At 29.0% G+C, this 24,186-nt stretch overlaps 1 protein-coding gene across 3 annotated transcripts; it reads right to left on the bottom strand.

The window, feature by feature from the left end:
• Positions 1 to 5,299: 5,299 nt before the first annotated feature.
• Positions 5,300 to 24,052, bottom strand: LOC110640114 (1-acyl-sn-glycerol-3-phosphate acyltransferase 2). Of its 3 annotated transcripts, none has more exons than XR_002492017.2 (12): positions 23,586 to 24,052; positions 23,170 to 23,292; positions 19,213 to 19,252; positions 19,006 to 19,079; positions 17,902 to 17,961; positions 17,208 to 17,285; positions 16,900 to 17,058; positions 9,833 to 9,958; positions 9,140 to 9,232; positions 8,824 to 8,910; positions 8,384 to 8,687; positions 5,300 to 6,131 (listed from the first exon to the last, which is right to left on the bottom strand). XR_002492017.2 is itself a non-coding variant. In XM_021791306.2 (11 exons), exons 1-11 carry the CDS (start codon positions 23,664 to 23,666, stop codon positions 8,448 to 8,450), a joined length of 1,161 nt encoding a protein of 386 aa, XP_021646998.2. In that variant the 5' UTR covers positions 23,667 to 24,052; the 3' UTR covers positions 8,088 to 8,447. The 3 variants fall into 3 exon arrangements, 1 of the variants encoding a protein (XP_021646998.2); XR_002492016.2 differs by lacking the exon at positions 5,300 to 6,131 and adding an exon at positions 8,088 to 8,294; XM_021791306.2 differs by lacking the exon at positions 5,300 to 6,131 and having other exon boundaries at positions 8,088 to 8,687.
• Between the last annotated feature and the right edge of the window lie 134 nt (positions 24,053 to 24,186).

The raw sequence follows: 24,186 nt of genomic DNA, 5'->3' as shown, positions 1-24,186 counted from the left end.
AGAATAAAATTAATTTGAAAGTAGGACTGATTAGTTAAAAAAAAAATTATTGTTAGTTAATTTTTTTTAAAATTTTAGTTGATTTTATTAAAATTGTAAAATTATTGTTAGTTTTATTCTATTTATCTAAATTAGTCAAAATTGAAATGTAATTATAACAATTTTATTAAACATTTTAATAAAAATTAATTTTTAATTTATTATATTGAACAATAATTTGACAATATAAAATTATTTATTTTTATTCTTAATAAAAATGAAATAAATAAAATTTGTTTATATATAAAAATAAATTTTAAGTTTGATTAAAACTATATTTTTATTAATACAAATAATTAAAGAAAATGCTATAAATTTATGACAAATAACGTGGTTTATCTACTTGAATTTGATTAAAAATTTAAATTCTTGATTTTAATATGTAGTTAACACTAAATTTTATTTAATTAAATATTAAATTTTTTTAATGATAATTTTATAATAATATAAAAGATATTTTTGTTCTCTAATTATTTCCCTCTTTTCCGAGATATATATATATATAAAAAAAAAAGCCAACCAAGCTAAAAATTTCAAAAAAAAAAAAAACAAAATCTAAATGATAGAAGTTTTAACATAAATAAATGATTATAATAATTAAATATAATGATAATAAAACTGATAAGAAAAATAATTAAAAAAATATGATAATTATAATATAACAATTGAAAAATAATAAAATTATTGAAAGAGTTAAAATTTTAAGATTTAAAATTATACCTTATTAGAAATATATTGTTGATAAAAAAAAATTTTATTTTTATGTTATGATTATTTGAGGTTAATAATTAAAAATAATAGTTAAAAATTACATAAATTTTTATAGACACATTAATTAAATTCAAATTAATGTATAATCAAAATAATTAATTAAATTTTAAGGGGACTTGCTGCTATGGTTAAAGAAAATGAAAACATGTCAAATCATTTGTGTTTTCTATATTTCCTTTATTATCTTTCTATTGTTCATTGATGTCCTCTGTAATTAGAATTAGATTTCATAAGATGAAATTGGATCTAAATAATTGTCTTGTTAATGCTTTAACCTAAATCTGTAAAGAGCTAAAATTGGCAAAGAAAATTATCACCAACAGCAACATATTAGAGTTATATATATAATTTTAGGATTTTTTTATTTTTTTAAAATATATTATTTTTTAAAAATTAATTAAATTTAGTAGAATTACAATAAAAAAAATTAATTATGATTTTTTTAATTTTTCATTTGTCCAAATTGTAAATATGCTTTTACCATAGATGTCATTATAATTAATTAATTATTATAAAAAATTATTTACATATTGAATGTATACTAAAACACGGAAATAAGTTATATAGTACTCAAATTAAAATAAAATACTTATTTCAGATATTATGCTAAAAATATTAAATTATTTAATTAATAATATTCTTTAGGATATTTTATTTTATTTAAATATGTTGATTCTAAAAGTTAATTAAATTTACTAAAATTATAATAAGGAATTTAATTAAGTAGAATTGAAGTACAAATAAGATTAAGAATTTTATATTTATATAAACTCTAAAATTAATTTAAAAATAAAAATTTAAATAAATTAATTTATAATAACCAATTAAATTGAGTCTTTTAATGGGAATTTTAGGTAATGTCAATGTTCCCTCTCCCACTTCCGACATTTATATATTACTAATAAATTTTTTGTTATTGCATATATATATATATATATAATTGATTATTGCAAATTACAATTAATTTTAAAGTGAATAGAATTCTCTTTATATTATTTAAAATATTAAAAATTAAAAAAATTAATTAATTATAAATCATCAAAAAAAATTCTTTTTTTACTAAAATTCTATTTTAATTAAGTTTAGAAGTATAAAATCATTGAAAAAAAAATTACATTATAACTTTACTTTTATTGAATTCAAAAGGTCACAATAGGCAAAGTCATGGTTAAAATGTTAATATTTTTTTTTGCAATTTGTGCATGTAAGAATAATCTTATTCATAAAATTTAGAGAATTAAAAAAATAGAAAATAATAGTGAATATGACATCGTTATTTAGAATATATATATATATATATATATATATATATATATATACACACTTGCAATTTATGAGCAATTAGCCTTTTAATGCAATTTTTTTTCCATCGTCTTTTTATTTTTCACTTGTTTAAGAATTTCATCATTTATTGCATTTAAGTAAACAATGACACTATTAATATATATTTTATTTTCATTTTATTTTTATACATTAAAATAAAGTAATAAATTTTGATAATTAATTAAAAATTGGCCATAAAAGAAAAAATCCATAAAAAAAATAAAATTATCATTTTAAATAATTTGATATTCATCAATAATTTCAAAAAAAATAAAACTTAAAAAAAAGTAAATTTTTTTTAGTTAAATTTTATAAAAATATCAAATTATTTTAACAAAAGTGACTTTTTTTAGTTTAATTTTTACAAAACAAACTAAATTTTTTCAAGATAAAGAAAGCAACGATTTTTATACAAATAATTTTCGATTTTGTTATTTTTTTTATAAAATTTTATTTTGAATTATAATAAAAAAACTTAATTAAATAGAATTTAATTATAAATAGAATTAAGAATTTTAAATTTATATATTTACATATGTATATATTTATTAATTTTATTAAAATAATATTAAAATTTTAATTAATATTAATTATTGTAATATTAAAAAATAAAATTGGTAGGTATTTAGTGACAAATATTTTGTTGCTAAAAGCTATTATAGATAACATAAAATATTGTATCTTCATAAAGGATTTAGTGACAAATTTTTTTGTTGTTAAATAGTATTAGCGACAAATTTATATGGATTATATATTATTGTCTTTAAATTTAATATATATATATATATATACACACACATACAGAGAGAGAGAAGGTATTCTCCAGAGTCTGTCACGTAGCATTCTTTTTCAAAATATTATCACATGGCTAGAACATGATAAAGTCTGACATGTGACATTTTCTTTTATTTGTAAATTATAAATTATTTAATAGTTATCCTGTTAATACTATAATAAGTAACCATTTTTTACAATATATATATATATATATATATATATATATATATATGCTTTAGTTATTTTTATTAAGAAATTTTTGTTAAAAAATTTGAAAGATAAAGGTAATAAAAATAAAATTTAAAATAATTAATAAAAAAATCTGATACATAATATTCTCCTTCATAATTGCCGCATTATCTGTTATATGTAAGTTATAAATTATTCAATAATTATCCTATTAATACTATAATAAGTGGTCATTTTATTTTTATATATATATATATATAATATGAAATCTTTATTAAAGAGTTTGAGAGATAAAAATAGTAAAATTAAAATTTAAAATAATTAGTAAAAAATTTAAAATATTACATTATTTTATATATTAAAATTAAAAGAAAATATATAAATTAAAATTATTAATAGTTACATGCATTAGTACATGTAATTTCCTAGTTTTAAGAATAAAGGGCAATTTAGATATAATCAATGTTTTCCCTTCATTCATTTATATATAATATAAATTATATATGTGAATTTTTTTAATCTTATAACATTATGCCATATAATCTAGCAATTTAATGTTTATATTTATTTTTCAACTTTTGGATCATTACTCTGTCCAAAGATTTTGTATAATACTTTGATGCCAACTGTTTTTTTATTTTTTAGATAAAAGAATTTGTATGATGAAGTTATATAATAACCAAAATTATAATCATGTAATACTTATATTTACAATATTTTTTATAATTTTTCTTAAATTAGTCAAAATTTATTATAATTTAATATATATATACATATATATATATATATATATCCCATAAATCTTTTCTAAATTTGGCTAAACTCCCTGAGGAAATTTTTTTTTTATTTTTTATGCCTGTTTGGGTCAGAAGATCAACTTAGAAGGTTGTCTTCTCTAAAATGTTGGAATTTGGGAAAGTAGTTTATTGAGTTCAAAGGTTGGGATTAATGTTTCATTCACTTATTCACAAAAAGCTCATATAGTTGTATTTTAGATAACGTTCCAAAGTGGATTTTAGGGCGCAACAATTTGCAAAATACTCTGTGCATCCATTTTATCTGTCAATTTAGAGTTTTTACACGATAATATAAAAAATAATTAAATTATTTAAATTATAATAAAATATATTTTAATTTGATTAAATTATCATTACGGCCAAATTCTTTTTTTTTTTTTTTTCATTTGATTCTTTGGAATTCTTCTGTAATATTTTCTTATTATTTCACTGTCTTATATTTAGATATTTTAAATTGCCTTTGATTCCTGTTAGATTTGCAAGTTTAGTTTACTTTCTTCATATTTTCATGTTCGTCTCGTCTTTCTATTTTATCTTCCTTTTATTGAATATATATATTCAAATTAATTTTAAAAAATAATTATATAAAATTTAATTTAATTAAAAATAAATTCACACAAAGTACAGGTTCACTTATTTTTATTAAACTCAAGGAAACAGAGCATCATTAGCAACTATAGCAGCTAATTGAACAATTTAATTTAATGATTATTTTTTTTTATTTTCATCACTTAAACAAAAAAATATTGAAATAATTAAGCAATTTGAAATCGAAAAGGAAAAGAAGAGTTTAATGGATCCGGTCTAACGAATTATAAATCATAATTTTTAGATTGTTTTTATTAAAAATTTATCAATTTTAATATTTGCTAATATATATATTAAAAAATTTTATGCATGAAAAATATTAAAATTATTATTAAAATATTTTAATTGCAATATCTATCTCTTACCGTCTTCTTGTTTTGTAGAATTTATTTATCAATTTTGGTAATCCTGATGTTATCAAAATTTCGCATTATTTTCTAAATATCCTCGTTAACTACACTTACCTGAGTTTAGTAGATTACAGTTGCTGCCAAACCCGGATAAAAGAGAAGCGTTGCAATTGATTGACGACCAACGTAATATTCAGTAATTTCTAATGATATAAATACTTATGACATAAAGATTGGGATGAGATGCAAATTTGATTTTTGATAGTGCTGAACGGTGAAATAAAATTTTAAAAATATATCTATAATCAACCCTAATTAGTTTGGGATTAAGGCTTAATTATTATTGTTTCCAAATGTCTGTTATGTAACCATATTCTCCGTTGCAGAAAGAACAGAAATTAGAAAGGAGAAAGAGAGAGAAAGGGGAGAAAGAATAAAAGAAGAGAGAAGAAGGGAGAAAGAATAGAATTTAGGAAGAAAAGAATGAGGATTTCATTGATAATATTCTGGAATAGATTTCTTTAGTTACAATAGTTGTTATTTATACATCTAAAATCTATCTAGTCACTGTTCCCGCCATTCTCTAACTTATTCCTAGCTAACTCTACCAACTTTCTGTAATATTCACTTATTACAATTTCAACCCCAAAGACGCTCTATTTATTTTTGACACCCTTATTCTCCTCAGTCATAACATTCTTCACTTCTTGAAGTCATTCTTATCGTCAAGAATGGAGAAAGGAACAACAATCAATAAAACCATATTGCAATTATAGACCGCATGCTACTACTAGGACCTGTAATAAATTTTGATGCTCAAAACTAATATCTTGCATGCTAAAACCTAAGTCTCCTTTGGTAAACAAACAACTACAACAAAGCCTTATTTTCTTCCTCTGCCTTCTCCTTATTTCAAACTCAATTCTCTTGAGTAGTAAATGATTGCAGTATCTCAAAACACACATTTTCTTTCTTTGTCTTCTCTTGATTTCAAACTCATTCTCTTTGAATTTCATATGATTACATTATCTCAGCTCAAATAAAATACCACCAAGATCCCATTACTTTTCTTCTTCTTCAAACCATGTTTCCTCCTTTAATCAAAACATTCTCAGGAAGAGAAACATCCTTATGGTTCCCTGAAATTTGCTCTTCAAATTTTTGTTCCACAAACGCCTGATAGTGCCTATTAATGAGTTGTTGAATACCAACAAGAGTATCTCTGGGAATAGAAACTATAGGAACCCTTTTAGTACCCTGCCGGAGCCTTGCCCTCCCAACTTCAATATGAATAACACTAACATAGAAAAAAAAAAAAAGGGAATTACATGCATATTCCAGAACCCTTTCCTTTGAGAAAGACAAATTAGATATTTCTTCAGCATTTTTATATGAATCACAACTCAAATTCTAGTACCCAATAATTCCTAGCATGAGGTACCATTTGATGTCAATGGCAAAACAGCATCACCATCAGCCATGTCTTCATTTTCCACTGGATTTGATTGCTCTGGGACAATCTCCTCTCCATTACCAATAATATCAACCTCTTCCTCTTCCCCGTCACCTTGAAAAGTTGTTGCATCAACAAGAAGGTCATCCTCCTTCTTAACATAAAAAACCCTTGTCTCTCCCTTTTGAATCAGCAATCCCATTTCACTGCCACTATTTCAAGAAATTTCAATTTCAGGGTTTATGTCTTCTACATCTCCATCATTCTCCTCCTCAAAGTCCTCACTTACACTAGACATATTAGCAAGAAAATCGTGCACCATCTTAGTAGCGCCCTGTTAATTTTTATGGGAAACTTCACTTGAGCCATCTTGGTCTTTATTTGGCTTGTCTGAATTTCCAAGAAAGTAACCTTTATCAATTTTCTGTTTACTGAAGTCAAGCTTCTCAAATGTGCTCCACAACTTTTCTTGTATTCTCTCGAGACCTTCAAGCACAACCACTAGGATCTTTTCTTGCCGAGGTTGTAGTTCCATGGATACCCTTAACAGTTCTTGAAGAGAAAAACTGACGGAAAGAAGGGAAAAGAGAAAAAAAATCCCAAGTGTAGGAGAACAAAAAAGCAGAAGGGAAAATGGAGAAAAAAGAGGGAAATTGAGAGGAAAGAATCAGATATTTTCTTGATATTTCTACAAGATGTCAACTGAAACAAACCTACAAAAGAAATCCGACACAGAAGTGAAATGAAACCCTAAAAGATAATCTGAGAGAGAGATTAGTTGAAAAGAGAAACAGAATTAAAAGGAAGAATCAGAGAAAAGAGAAGTAGAACGATATCGGTTTTATTGATTCTTGATAGAAAAATTTCAAGAAATTTCAAGCAAAAGGTTTCTTGAAATGCAGGAAGTGAAAAATTAAAGAAGAAAAATAAAAGAAAGAACCAGAAATTAACAGGAAAAAAAAAAGGAAATTTGATTAAAGAATTTAAAGAAAGAAGAAACAGGATCTGCTGAGAAGAATAAGGAAATAAAGACAAAGAAGGAAAGAAATTTTAGGGAAGAAGGAAGAAGAATTAGAGGAAAGAGAGGGAAGAAATCTTAGGGAAGAAGAAAGAAGATATAGAGAAAGGAAGAAGATAGAACAGAAGAAGAAGAAGAAGAAGATGACAAAGAATAGAGGGAAAAACCTGGAATTGAGGAGACTCCCATTCATCTGCCCATAGTTGCAACTACAGTGAGAAGATTTGGAAGCAATTCCACCTCAGAATCAAACTCTGATACCAACTGTTATGTAACCAGATTCTCCATCACAGAAAGAATAGAAATTAGAGAGCAAATAGAGAGAGAAAGGGGAGAAGGAATAAAAGAAGAAAGAAGAAGGGAGAAAGAATGGAATTTAGGAAGAAAAGAATGAGGATTTCATTGATAATATTCTGGAATAGTTTCTTTAGTTACAATAGTTGTTATTTATACATTTTTAGATCTCCAGTAATGTTCCCGCCATTCTCTAATTAATTCCTAGCTAACTCTACTAACTTTCCAAAATATTCGTTTATCACAATTTCAACCCCAAAGGCTCTCTATTTATTTTCAACACCCTTATTCTCCTTAGTCATAACAATATCCTTCTTCCTGTTTTGATAAAAAAACCTCCTTTTTCTCTAATTTTGTTCATGTAACTATACAACACAAAAAGTAGATTCTCTATCTGGCAAGTAAATTAAAATAAGAATAATAGGATAGCATAGGGCTCAAAAGAACCAACATGCAAGTAGGAGAGAGCTACCCTATTGCAAAGTTCATTTTGCAAGAAAAAGTGCCAGTATGCAAGTATTTCAATTTCTGGTCTTCTAAAATCAGTAAAATATAGTGCCAATAAAAAAAGAAAGAGACCGGTGAGCGGCAGGGGCGGGCGGCAAAGGACTGATCATAATGCTAGAGCCATTGCTGATACAATGTACAGAATTAACCTAATCGACTGGCCAAGAATGAATTGATATGCATACAAACTGTGCAACAAACAAAAGCCAAAGACATTACTGCTCCAACTAGTCTATAATGAAAACATACAAATTGTAAAGTGAGACACTACATGTACCTTCACAAAAATGACTTTTGATGAAGTTATTGATATATGTGAGATTTAACTAACAGGATGGGACTTAGTGTTGTTTGTCTTGTCCTGTTTCTGATGGGTCTCCTTTCTTGGGCTTTGCTGGGACAACCTTGGCAGGGGTCGAACGCTCTGACTGAGTAAAGCGTATCAATATCTGCATAAGGATAGTAATAATGGCCAGTGCAGATGATGATATTGCAATACCCTTCCATGATGATAAAAGTGAAGACCATTGGAGGAACTTCAAGACCCCAAAAACAAGCAAGCATGCCCAGGACGTAACAACCTGTTCAAAAAAAAAAAAAAAAAAGAAGAATTAATAGAACTGCAAACTCTAAACCTAAAGGTGGAAAACCAGTAAACCACCCTTGTCAAAGCATTTAAGCAGCAGTTCAGCTGTTTGAATAAGACCAATGTCTCACCACAAGAGGTTTAATAGGTCGGCCAATATCTTGCAATTCTTGGTCACTGAACGTGTCCTTCGCTATATGCTTGTCCAATAATGCATCCTAGCACACCAAAGGCAAATACTAAAAAAATCACAATGAACTGATACACTAATTACTGCAGATACGAGATAAATAAGTTGAGCAAGTAGGCATTCATACACATTGGCCTCAAATAATCATAAAGTTCACTCTCACTTTCCTTGCAATTTCATATGTAAAGTTCCAGATACAAATTAAAAAAACTAATAAAGTTAGATCCTGCGACACTAGTTGAACAGTACACACATACCTTCGCAACAAATATATCCCTACACCATTGTGCAACAGCATCATCTGTTTCAGGTAGATCCTTCATCAAATGCCGTTTTAAGTGTACATGCACCTGCAAGAGAGTAACAGAGTTTTTACCAATAAAAGAAACGAAGATATTTCCATAGAGTTCTTTCTTGGCAGATATCTGAATCCATAGAGTTCTTTCTTGGCAGATATCTGAACCATTCAAAACCTCAAATTTCAGCATTTTAGAATATTTGTCAAATAATTTTATGTTCTCCAACCATACTCCCAAATTAACTGATATTTAAAACCATGCACTCACCTACAAGATTCACTTGCAGTGGCAGATTATGTAAACAGTTGAAAAAACACATACAACAAAATCAGGCACCTATCCATTTAAAACCATTTCATGACGAGGTCAAAATTAATAACAAGATGCCCAATAGCCAAAAGGCCAAATTAATAGGAAATACAGGAATTGTGTTCCACACAATTACATAAAATGTTAGTGGCAAACTCTGGATCCTCACTTTACTTGGATTTGAGTGCCATGTTATTCCAATGCCCAAAGATGATACAAGTTTAATGTCCTCTAATAATTGCATTATGTAGCAGGGAACCGAACAGAAGACAACACAGATATTTAATCATACGAGTAAATGCTTTATGTAGTTGAATAAAGACTATGCTTCTATTCACTTACCACTGAGGATTGACCCTTAAAGATCCTGAGCATTGTAGGTTGAGGGGAACTTTTGGGGATGGCTACTGTTACATCATAAATAGCAGGAACAAATGAGCGCATATTACTCACTGCTGAAACAAAACCCTGAAAGAAACAAACGTCCAAGCAATCAAGGTCGATGACTAAGCGCATATAAATTTGAAAAGGGTACAAAGCCACATATTTTGCTTTCATTCAGAAGGAAGAAAAAAAGGTGAGGGTCAAGGTCTAAAAACTTAATGCAAAGTGAGTCTTGAATGCAACACTTGCTATCACTTACCCTTGATGCAGTTACATTTTCAAATCACTGATATTATTGTCCCTAATTATTATATTTGCTTCATATTCTGCCTCAATAACCCATGGCTGAAACAAAACATGAGATATTCAAATCACCCTATTAGCCTAAAGAAATCTTCGTGGTATTCAAACAGGCCCCGGTTATTGAACCAATGAAGGGCAAAGAGTTAAAGGTTTAAGATTCAATTGTAGTTGAATCGGAGTTTAACTAATATACTATTAAATAAAATATTAAATATATATTATGGATAAATTTTACAATAAAAATATTTAGAATAAAATTTTTCATAATAATAAATTTATTTATATCAAAGAAAAATTAATTTTAATATATTAAAATTTTATATCAGGATAAATAGAAAAATTTTATATATTTTTATACTATAAAAGATAATAAAATAGAAAAAAATTAATAATTTAAGTTAATACACTAATAAAATAAATTATCGACAGCATTAGTTACTCAAGTGACAAAAGTGAGATATCTTCATCTTTATTTGCAATTGTCACAGGTTAATAATTACTCATTATTTTATACTAATACAATATAATTTAAATTCATAAAAATAATTTTGGAATATTTTATTTTTTTATTTTTGCCGATAGGCATATCGCGCACACACATGGCTCAGGGATAAGACACGCTCCTTGGTAGAACCATGACAATTTTACCAAGTTGCAAAATCCCATAAAAGTCACACGTCACATACTTTCCACATTCAACATGGGATCCGAAGGACCAGCCCACTTGACCACTTGGCTGCAGGATATGCGTGGATGGCTCCACTGCAGAACCCCTATAGGCTACAACTTTTTGTTTCTTTTGTCAATAGACAAAACGCGCGCACACAGTTAAGAGACAGGATACACTCCTTAGTAAAACCATGATAATTTTACTAAAGCGCAGAATCTCATATAAGCCACACACACATGCTTTCCACATCTGATTTAATAGATGTAATTTAATATGTGTGCTTGCGCAGAAGAATAAGCAAAGTCATAATGTAAAACAACATAGTTGTTAAAGGCGCGCCTGAGGTCAAGGCAACCTAGGCTCACAGCACAATGCCTTAAAGCTCTCCAGGTGGCGATCTTCATGAGGCACGCCCAGTGTTGTTAAAGGTGAGAAAAGAAGCTAGGTAAGGCGAGCTTGTAGCGCCTCGCCTGCACTGCCTTCCCTTGCTTGCAAGAGGCAACCGCCTAGGAGGAAGAGGCAATGGGGAGGAGGCGAGGGAGGCGACGCCTCTTGCAATAAATGTCTACTTTTTATTTTTAATTTTTTTTTATCGAACAAAAATTAAAAGAACCTTAAGAAGGCTCTTCTTTTGTCATGCCAAAAAGAGAATACGCTGCTTCCTCTTTTTCACAGCACCTCTCTCACACAGCAGCTCTCTCTCTCTCTCTCTCTCTCTTCTCCTCTTCTTCTTTCCTCTCTTCTCCAGTTCTTCCATTCTATTCTTCTCTCAACAATCAACACAACGCCTCTCTCTCTCGCGGTATTTTCCCCCTTTTTTTCCTTTTTACTTTTTTTTTTCTTTCTTTTTTCTCCCCCTCTCTTTCTATTTCGCTGTACTTCCTTATATTCTGCATACCATTTTTAAACCAGGCAGCAAAACAATTTTTTTATTTTAATTGTTTTATTGGATATGTTTGTTGTTTTTTTTTTTTGGAATATGTGTATTGTTATACGCATTTTGTTATATGAGTATCGTGAATTTGTGATATGATTTTTATTTAGGCTAATATCATGACAATTTTTTCTTTACTTCCCCTAATTGTTTAGGCTAAATGAAAATATCGAGCACTCTTGGAATCTTGGTTTAGGCTAATTTATTTAGATCCTTATAGTTAATTTTGAAATGGTTTAGGTCCTATTAATTGGATAATTGGAGCATGGGTAATTGTCAATTGTGATATGCTTTTTATTAAATGGCTGTTGTGACATGTTAGAATGAGGTGTGTGTACATATATATACAACTCAACTCAACTCTACTAAATCTTTATCCCAAAAATTTATTGGGGTCGACTATGTGAATTCTCTTACATCACTCTAAACGATTTTGGGTTAAATACTCGAAAATGTGTAATGCTTCTAAGTCATGTTATACTACTCTCCTCCAAGTCAGTTTAGGTCTACCCCTTATTTTCTTTCTATCCTCTAACTCAATGTACTCTACTTGTCTAACTAGAGCCTCTGTATGTCTACGCTTCACATGACCAAACCACCTCAATCTCCCTTTTCTCAACTTATCCTCAATTGGCACCACTCTTACCTTTTTTCTAATACTCTCATTACGGACGTTATCTAGTCTAGTTTGGCCACTCATCCACCTTAACATTCTCATCTTCGCAACTCTTATCTTAGACACACACGACTCCTTCATTGCTCAACATTCACTACCACATAACATGGCCGGTTGTATGGCTGTACAGTAAAATTTTCCTTTCAACTTATTGGGAATCTTGAGATCACATAAAACTCACGTAGCACGTCTCTACTTCAACCATCCAGCTTTAATCCTATGGTTGTACATATATATAATTTAGAAAATTTAGGTTATGGTGCCTTTCTTCAAAAAGACCTCCCCTCTCACCGTTATCCTCTTTGGCGTTAGTGTCGCATTTTGCTTTAATAACATTGGGCGAACCCCAACTACACCAGGTGAAGAAACCCAAATTTTTTACGTCTCTCTAACCAGCAGCCAGACCATTAGGAAAAAAGAAAGAAGAAGAGAGGAAAAAGAAGAAGAAAGAAGAAGTCTCTGCTGCTCCAGGTTCCAAATCCAGCTACACTAGGCGAAGAGACCCATTTTTTTTCTTCTCTCTTTCTTCCTTCTTCTCTGTTTGTTCTTGCTTTTCTGCTTCCTCTTGAAGACATGATCTGGCTGTTTTTCTTTCTGCTTCTTTCCTGAAGATGTAATCATGCTCCTCTGCTTTGTTCTTTCTTCTGTTGAGTTTATATTCTGCATTTTTTTTTCTTTTTTTCAGCAGTGTAGGATTTTAATGGTAATATGCAAAGTGGCAAGTGCAACTTTGTTTATTAGATGATAATGGACTTGCGGTTATTAATGTTTTTTTATACTAGTTTTCATAAATTAAATATTAAATGTAAATTATTTTTATATTGAATATATAATTTTTTATAATAAGTTTATAGAATTCAATTTAAATTTTTAAGTTATATTTAGTAAGATATTATTAAATTAAATATAATGTAAAATTAAAATTTTAATACAATAAAAAATTAAAATTTTAATATAATATTATATTTGATTAAAAATAAATTAATATAATGCATTTTAATGATAATTTTTTCACTCATATATATAATTTAATTGATCATGGTGATGATGCAAAAACAAGTAATAAAATAAATAATAAATTACATATATTTTTGTATATAATTAATACTATATTAATTAAGTTTATAGTGCTTATATAATTTATTTTTATGAATTTATTTATTTTTGCACCTCGCCTCACTCTTAGGCTTGCGCCTTGCACCTAGGCTCCAGGAGCCTTGATGCCTTGGTGAACCTTGAGCATAGTTATTAAAGACGCGCCTTAGGTCACCAAAATCTCCAAGCTCATCAAGCTCCAACTCTATAGGAGAAAGGCAGGCGACATTCACCAAGCCCTCACCTTATGAGCCTAGATGTGCGCCTTATCCCAAGCCCAAGGCTCTAGAAATGAGCTCCTTCTTTATATTCACCTTCGGCAGGCACTTCCATTGACAAAAAGCACTACCACTCAACTCAAAATTTATTGATTTAGAATTTATCGAAATTAGTATCTCTAATAATAATTAGTCACCAAAATCTCATCAAACTATCACACTCTGGATTAGAAACTTCCCATATTTCCATTTTCAATACTACCTGTCATTATTTTTTTCAAAAAAAAATATTGCATTTACACATATTTGAAGATCTATACCAATCGAACTTGAGAATTAAATAATACTTCTTTAGTTCGTAAAGATGACGAGGATGAAGAAGATATCGATTTTGAAGATGAGTATTAAAAGGATGAAGGTGTAGGAGAAGATGAAGAGGAATATGATGCTACTCTTAATAAAGATTGAACAGTAATTATTTTATAATTGCTTGACTTTAATTTTGAAACATTAAAATACTATTCAAGTTTTAATATATTAGCACATGAATGCTTATTAGTTATTATTATTTTTAGTTTTATGTTATTTGAAAATTGATAGAATATTCACATTCATTTGACTTTGATTTTTTATTTTTGCGCCTCACCTCATTAAGGCGTGCGCCTAAGCCTAACGCCCAGGCTCCAGGACCCCTTGGTGTCTTAGTGCACCTTGAGCCTTTATAACTATGTAGAATAGATGACAATCAGCTGCAAATTCTATCAATTGATTCAGGTTTGAATCCCATCGGCAAATTCACAATTTTTTTCTAATAAGAGGATCCACCAGTTGTAGACCCATGTTCTTTAGAATTAATTTTCAATAAATTTTCTATATACAAGCTATTTTTATAATAAATACTTCATTGATAATATCTTTCATAGTCTAGTTATATAAACACTATCCTAGATAGGACATGATGCTCTCTCTCTCTCTCTCTCTCTCTCTCTCTCTCTCTCTCTGATTAGGGTTGTATACAGTTCCTGAGGCTCCAAACCGAACCGAAAAACCAAACTGAACCATTACAGTAAGAACCAAACCGAACTGAATTTATTGCATTGTTTCGGTTCGATTCTGGTTCTTCATCAAGAAGCGAACCAGTATTAGATTGAAACCAAATCAAACAAAAGAAACAATTTTATATATTTTTTTTTATTTTTTTATAAATATTATATAGTTTCAATAAAATTATATATACTACATGCAATTAATATATATATATATATATATATATATATATATATATATATAACTTAATTTGTCATTAATTATAAGTGTATGTAACCTAATATTAACCTTTATTATTTTTAATCATAAATACATTAAATCACTTTATAGCCATTAATTATATGATTAAATCATGTTTTAATCATATAATATACTTTCTAGTTAAAAATTATATAATTGAAAAATATATATAAGATAGTAAAATATAATTATTAAGATATATGTTATGAAGTGACTTAATTTGTGAATATATTGTTTCATAGGATTGAATTATGACCCACTCAAAATCCCAGTACTATGATTGAAATAAAATATTTTGAGAAAGTTATAGTGATAGTGCAGAGCATGGACCAAAACAGTATTTAAAAGTAAAAGTTAATAATTGAATTCACTAAAATTACATTAGTTGTAATTAGTTATCTTATCTTTAATTTGAAAAAGTTTTAATTGTAATCTACAAAATTTCTATAACCAACATATACTATATTAAAATTAATTTATTTTTAATATTTATTATTGTGAATCAAAATTTAATTTAGTAAAAATTGTATATTGTCAAACAAAATTTAAACTTTAAAAAGTTAAATGAAAATATAATAAAGAATTTCTTTAAAGCCCAAAACTATATATTTTTGTGCTTTTGACTTTGGTTACATAAATCCTAAATCATATTATACTTGTTGATTTGCCGTTATTTTATAATTTGAATGAAAATATTATATAACTTATTATGGATATTTAGTATTATTTTGTATTTTTATGTGAAAATTATTAGTTTAATTTTAGTATTTCTCTTAAGTAAGTAATTATGTTTATGTTACTTTATTGATATTTCAATTTTATATTGGTATTGTTATTTTAATATTAAACTATTATTTTTATTGATATTTTAATGTTAGGAAAAATATAATTGTTTTTATCTTTTAAAAGAAATGTGATAATGCTGCCATTTCATGCAATGATGCTGCAATTTTGAGCATAGGAACTGAAAACTAAACAGAATTGGAACCAACATCAGAACCGAAGCAAGAACTAAACCAGAACCAAAAGCACTTAGAATCAAACTGGAACCGAAACTAAAATTTGGTTCCTCTTTTGGTTCAAAAAAATGAAAGAACAAAAATTCGATTCTGGTTCCGATTCTTACAGAGAACCGAACTGGCACGGGAACCACACACCACTATCTCTGAGTTGTTTTTATTTTTGGTGGGTTGTATAGTTAGGGTCAGGTTGGGGAGATAAGTCTAGAATGACGATGATCACATTAACTCCACTACAACATCTAAAAGCACTTCTCAGTGAAAACTGAAAACAAGCATGATGTTAGGATGATATTATCACCAAGACACCAACATGCTTCTGTTTCACAAATGCACACCATAAATGAAGTTCAAACAAGAAACAGCAAAAAGAAGGCAAAACCTTTGAAAATTTTGGAAATGGCCCAACAAAAGAAGGCTAAACTCAAATTAAAAAATCAAATCAATATCAACAAATAAAATCAAGATAACAAATATTTAATCACAAATGGGATATCTCAGAGGGGGCAATTAAACATAAATAATGAATAATTGAATAGAATAGGAATTATGTTGCACCTTGCAGATTCATTTTAGCCAAAATACTTTACAAAGAACTAGTTTAAAGATAATAATGCCATACCATAATATACTTAAAAAGAAAAATTATTAAAGATCAAGCCAATAAAATAAATCAGGTCAATCCAAGATGTTTTTGTTATTCACTTATTTCTTTGTTGTTCATTTACCTATTGATCTTGTTTCTTGGGTGTCTTTTCTTTTTCCTTGGCAAAAAAAGAAAGCTGTACTAAAAGAGGGAAAAAGGATGCAACAAGAATTTGACCTTAGTACGAGGAATCAAAGTATTCCTAGGAATAGGCAGCCCTGCTGAGGCTGCATATTCCTGAGCTGCTAAAAGCTTTGACTGTGTAAAACGTGTTCCCTCAACAAAAAGAGCCAACCAAAAGGGTCGAGGGAAGTCTTTTAGCCGTTGGAGACCTAACTGCAGACAGAATTCAACAAATTGAAAACAGGATCAAGAGGCATACATAGACAGGTGATGGCAATGTGAATGGTGATAAAGGAAAGGAAACATTTGTAAATGGACATACACGCTAGAAACCTATCTAGAACATACTTACAAACTTGTACCTTTAAAGTGCTTTCATCTTTGGCCCAACTTCTTTCCAGAAAGAGGTATTCAGAAAACCACATGGACCAGCCTATGACCTACATCATGTTGTGAATAGCAATTATCCTCTATGCATGTGGAAGTGCAGATCACAGAAATAACAAGTCAAATACAAATGAATATGGCACTGCATATAAAAAGGCAAAAGAAAACACACTGGAAGAAGATAGAAATAAATGAGGGAAAACTTAAACATGCTAATATTTCAGATATGTCATAATTAAATTTATCATGGAATCTTCAGTAACTAATGCTGGTTAATCACATTTGCTGATTACTTTCTAGAGCATTTTAAGGCAAGAAACAAAGATGAGCCCATACGAGTGAGGATAGAAATATAATCTTCTAAGCATGTTGGTTCTCTCTAAGTTCCTACCTTTAACTCACAATCTATTAAGAATTAAGATAACTTATCCTCTCTTTATTACATACATGGATGTCTGACACAAAATATTGGTGCTAATTGTTAAATCTCTTCAGAGTTCCAAACCCATTGATTTGACTAGATTCAGAAATTAATGATTATAGTCCAATTCTCAGCAGGAAAAAACTCAACTCCTATGTTTAAACTGAAAACACAGACCAGAACTGAATTTCAGGTATCACACTAAATCGAGTTATCAAGACCAGTAAAGTTAAAACATTAAAACATACCGGAAGGACTTTTGATGATTTCTTCATAACAGCTAACGCACTGCCAAGGCATCCTGCCCGCTGTGATAAGTGACTCAGAGATTAGCCGGCTATATAAAGATAAAAAATGAAAAAAAAAAAACAAAGACAAGCAACAAAGACTTGAATTCTCAAATAAAACAGGAATATAAATGCATAAGTCATTTTAACTCAAACTATTTCTGCCTTATAATATGTGTACAATATGAGCATAGATTATATGCTAATGCTGATGGTAAATAACAACAGCTGGGTATTTGTTTGTATGGATGGTTATTAGAGCTGTGCACGATTCTCAAGAGTCCCAAACTGAACTAAGAAACTGTACCAAACCGAAGTTATTTTGATACTTTGGTTCGGTTCGGTTCTGGTCTTCACTAAGAATCAGAACCGAGAACCAAATTTATACGTGTGTTTTTCTATGTTTTTTTAGATGTATTATTTATATATATATAAACTAAATACAACATAATATTATATTTCATTTCTCTATATTTTTTTAATAATTTTAGTTATAAATACATTAAATTATCATATAATTCTTAATTATAAATGTACTATTATACTATATATTTGTTAATTCATAATTATATTGATATTTTATAGTTAAATATCACATAATTAATAAATAGTTAAAATGTTATTATAATTGATATACTTATACTATTTTATTAGATAATATACTTAATCCTAAATTATATATACACTTTATAATTAAAAATTATATAATTTAGAAATAGTTAAAAGATATAGTATATGATCTATTATATATTAATAATTCAATTCAAAACTTCAATGTTAATTCAAATATGACTTTTTTTAAGGAAATAATTATATAAAATTGTTTCGAGAACCGAACCAAAACCGTACTGAACCAAAACCAAAATAACAAAGAACTGAACCAGAACAGTACCAAAATTTTAGTTCAGTTCCGGTTCCTAGGTAGACCCCGAACTAAACTGGAACTGCACACCCCTAACAGGTATTTACATATGCATCCAAGTGAGCATTTACATATTTTAAATTGTGCCATTTCATGAGTATTCTGCTAGTGCAAACAAATTGCTGTGTGTATAAACTATATACCTGAGCCAAAACCCATCCAACAAGCCAATCAATGTCACTTTTGTGGTTGGATATGAGAAGTGCATGTTCTTTGCCTGAAAAATTCACAGCATGAGCATACAAATAATCCACTGAGTTTATTTTTAAACTATAACTAAATTTGTCCTCCACCAACAAGAGAGAACAACAAACAGCCACCATGTTGGTTAACCAATGTTTTAGCCTTACCCAATAAACAGAAGGTCTCCTGATCTGTAAATAATTGGACCTGCAGACACAAATGATTAAGATTTAACTTTCCAGAAGATAGAACTTTAAATTAAAAAGTCAGACCAAATATCAGAAGCTATGTCTTGCATGCTCTTACAGAATAAGTTGAAAGACATAAAGGGAAAATAGATTAAGACAAGGAGGAACTGTTTTGTTTTTCCTATTTTGGGAGTGGAGTGCAGGAAATGGGAACATTTTTTTGTAATGCACACCCATTCTCATTTGGAAAAATATCATCCCAAGTGCCAAGGGGTTAATTATTTATCATGGTCTCAACATCCAACCATAATAGGCCTTGTCATGTAAAAATATCACCTTTTTTGTGGAGTTTTCATTGCATATTTACCATAGATGAAAGGCTCTCAACCAACAAATAAAAACATCTGTTATAGCTTCTTTATTATTTTGTTTTCCAAACAGACACATGTGCACACAGAGTTAAGGACTTGTTTTATATTTTTAGCCAGTGATTGGCATCAAGTGAGGCAGCACAAATTCCACAGGAGATGTGAAACAATGGGCCTAGCCTTTATAGGGGAAGCATTGGCCTCAGCCATTGGGGTGGCCTAGCCCTTCATAACCTCAAATGCTTCTCAATGCAAGCTAGGACTCTTCTCCTTGGTATTCACCGACTCTTTGGTAGACTTCTTTTTTTTCTTGAAATCATAAGCTTCAAAGAGTCTAAAAGCCCTTAAACTCCAATTTATGTCCCCAATCATGGGAGACTCTTTATTAATTCTATTTAAAAGGCTTCTTTCATCATCATTACCCTTAACCTTATAACCTCTATCAGTCTCATCATCATCCAACTGAAAGGATTAAATTTAATTAAATCCTTCACAGTACTGCTGTCTAGATGGTCCAAAGGCCAAAAATCAACTTCCTAAAATATATTACAACCATATGCAACTGTCAGTTTCAAGAAGAACAATGTATTTTCTTCATCATCAATCAGCATTGAAAGAAACAAATCAACCCAACACTTCCCAATGTCTTGTTAAAATAAGAATTTAGGCATCCTTTCCTTTTAAATTCTACACCAATACTTCTCAACAGCAACCCTGAGTAATCCTTGAAAACTAGGAAAAATCAGTGCCTGAAATAAAACTATGATTCTCCTTGTCCTATCTCCTTAACAATCCAATTATGGCAACCTTATTGATCAGGCTTTTAAAGGCAGAAAGATATTTTTAGAAAACTGTATTTCTGACTCTCTTCTTACTCACATGACTTCTAAGACAATTTTTGGTTGTGGTGAAAAAGAAAAGGTTAATAAATTTGAAGGCAAAAAAGTTTTTTTTTAAAGAAAAAAAAAGGAAGAAGAAGAAGAAGAAGACTATTTAAGACATATTACATGCCATAAAATGATATATCCAGAAGGCCATCGTAGCCAAATTTCTAAGAGATGGGACAAGGTGACTCGATTTTAATTTCGAGCACCAACTTTTCAAAGTTCTCAAAGAAAAAGACAATCTTATACCTAGGGTTATTACTAAAAGCCATTTTTATTAGGATAAAGTAAGCAAAGAATGCCTAATTTATTAACTAAACAAGGATTTGAAGCATTAGGTCAATGTACATTACAAATCACTAGAGAAGTTTGATAAAGAATATGAAGAAAATATGATGCTCTTCTTGGCATTGACAATTGTACATTTTTGTAGCACATTTTTCTTTGCTAGATTAAAGGATGAAGTTGACTTTTGGACCTTGGACAATTTAAAAAGCAATAAAGTGCAGAATTTAGTCGAGGAAATTAATTCCTTGGCTCGGGCAACTTCCATACACTGATACACATACTTGTTATGCAAGATTTTTGAAGTGCAACAAATAATTATTTCATTACATAGCATACAAGATTGAATTGAATTTTAAAGGCGAGTAGATTTTCCAATCAATCCATTCATGACCTTTAATTTGTTTCAAAAAATATAATTTCAAACTTCATAAACTTTGCAAAGTATACCTTTAATTTGTTTACTTTTTTTTGGCACATAAAAGACATTAAACTTGTTAACTTTGCAACTTACTAATTTTAAAATTGAATGAGCTGAATGAAGATCTTTTAAATCCTCTCATTTGAATTATGATTAGACAAATAGGGTTATAAGAGTGAAAATAAAGAAGCAACCCTTGTAAGGTATACAAAGCAAAAGAAAATTATAACTAGGGAAATAATTCAAGGAAACATTAAAAAAAGTGTTGGATCCTTGGTGATAGTTTAAACTGTTTGAAGGATATGACTTCCAAAAACACAAAAAAAATGATTACCAAGGAATCAATGAATAAGGAGAAGTTGTAACTTGCATTAAAAAAGCATTTAAGGGAATGAAGTACATAACCACCCTGATGGCAAGGCCAATGCTTCCCAAGAGGCCAAGACTATAGCTTCACATCAATCAATGGTCTCAAAACTAAAGGATATGGAGCTCTCTCTTACAAGTTGTATGATCACTCAAGAAGATAGAAATGAGATACAAGATTAAAAATGCAAATTTTCAAAGTGAATGGGTAAGTCTTCTTGTATCATTTACCAAATTATATCACAATATTTGTGTACCCAATATCATTTTCACATAACTTATCTTATGGATTTACAAAGGAAAGAGAAGTTAATTTGATTTTATTTCACTTGGAAAACTTGAAAATTTAACAGGTTAAGAACAAAGAATTAGAGTTTTCAAAGATTTAATCTACTAAAGGGTGACCGACCATCACATTCATGTGCAATTGTACACAAAGATGTACGTGCGCACATTAAGTCTATTTCCAAACGGTCTAATATATAGACTTGCCCCAAAACTAAAATGGAAAAGTCTATTACACCTTTGACATGTTATTTTGACCTATTACATCCTTGACTTTTTATTTTTAACCTACTGTACATATACATTTTTATTTTCATAATTAATAAGAACAATTCGCTCAAATCATTAATAATTAATTAAATAGTTCATTTCTTCAAAAAAAAAAAAAAGAATAGTTCATCAAGTTTAATCTATTATAAAGTTAGAAAAAAAAGATACATCTAATGATATATTTAATAATAAATCATCAATAAATACTGAAAATTATGTGTATTAATTATAAAAATAAAAGTTAAAGGATGCAATAGGTAAAAAGTAAAAGTTCAAAGGGTATAACAAATCAAAATAAAAGACCATGGGTTCAGTATACTTTTCTTAATTATTTTATGGGTAAATTTATGTATTCAATCTATTTAAAATGGTTAAAAGCACTAGCATGTTCAAAATCCTATTTTAGGTACCTACCTACTAACCTTCAATTCCAATAGCAGCAGATTAAATTATCATAATCTTTATGGATCTAACTTGACACAATAACCCTCCCTCTTTCTCTCACACTTAGACAGGAAAAGCTTCCACTTAACAAACAAACAATACTAATTGCATACAGCTACTTGTAGATTGGCATGGTCATGTCGTCATATAGAAATTTTCATAAAGCAAACTAAATCATTTATGATATAAACCAAACATAATGTGGTTTTTAATACAATTTGGGCTTTTTCATTGAGTGTAAGTCAAATATGAGAGCCAAAACCAAGAAAAATCATAATATACCGATAAAAGATATAAAAAAATGCAATATTAAAAAATTAAATAATATGAAAATATATATGATCTAATACAGTTCAGCAGATAACAGACTGGTTTGATTTCTAAAAAATGAGAAACAAAACCTATACTAAATGCTAAATTATTAATACAGTTTGATGTACGATCTAGATTGAATAGCAAACATGCTTAGTTCATTAGGTGCTTTAAGCATCCTCAAGCATCATAAAAGATTATTCAAACTTCTCAACAAATAAGGCCAAATTGAAGAAATTATAAACCAAGAAAAAATAAAAATAATATGGCAAGATAAGAGATGTGTTTTTTGCATTGAAACCTTCACTCCCGCCCACCAATCAAAAACCCACACAAGCTCCAGCCACAACAACTCTGCCAAAGCTCTATTGATCGTTCTGTATGTGTTTTTCGACAATGGCCGAATAAGGACATAGCAGATAGCCTGAAAAATAGAGTCATTATCATGCAGCTTTGGTTAAATCAAGCGTCCATCTAAGGCAATCAACTCTAAAGATTTAACTAAAGATTTCCATAAAATACATATATATGTAAAACACGAAGAGTATGAATCGCAGAACGAAGTAAACAATACACCTAGACTGAAATGGAACTCTACAAATTTGAACAAAACCCAGAAATCGAATCCACCAAAAAGAACAAACACCATATTCAGCCAATCTCAAAAAACCCAGAAATGAAAAATCTGAAAAATGAAAATTGAATCACACAAGATACCTGAATGAGATTAATAATAAGGCCAGAAGAGAAGAAGAGAAGTCCCACTGGCACGATGACAACTGCCGCAGGAATCGCCATCCCCCAAAAATCACCACACTACAACCACCACCAACACCAACACCGATCGAAAGAGATTAATAGAGAGAATGATTAGATAGATCGGAGATGATACCCAAAAGCAAAAGGTAAACGAAGGCTTAGAACAATGAGATTTTTTGACTTAATTTGGAAGTATCGAAGTGGATTTATGATAAGTATGGAAAGGGATTGGAGTGTGTAGATTGATAAGAGTGTCAGGCTCATGCACGTAATGCGTGCGTGAGCTGTGGCATGCTATCGATAGAGAGAGCTTTAAACGCAGTTTCCCATTCTAAGGAGAAGAGAAAACTTTCCCTTCATTTCCTTTCAGTTCCTTTTCTTTTCCTTGTTCTTCTGCCGACTGCAAGTTCTGTTCTTATAGAATACTCCGCTCATTTAAATATTTATATTGGTTTATGTAAAATTAATTAAAAAATACACATTATATAAACAAAATATAAAAATATTTTTTAAATATATTAATGAAGAAATTTTAAAATTAAATTTAATAAATTTTAAT

Source organism: Hevea brasiliensis, chromosome 5, assembly GCF_030052815.1.
Source record: "Hevea brasiliensis isolate MT/VB/25A 57/8 chromosome 5, ASM3005281v1, whole genome shotgun sequence".
In the NCBI taxonomy this organism is placed as follows: domain Eukaryota; kingdom Viridiplantae; phylum Streptophyta; class Magnoliopsida; order Malpighiales; family Euphorbiaceae; genus Hevea; species Hevea brasiliensis.
This window is presented reverse-complemented; position numbering and strand designations above follow the sequence as displayed.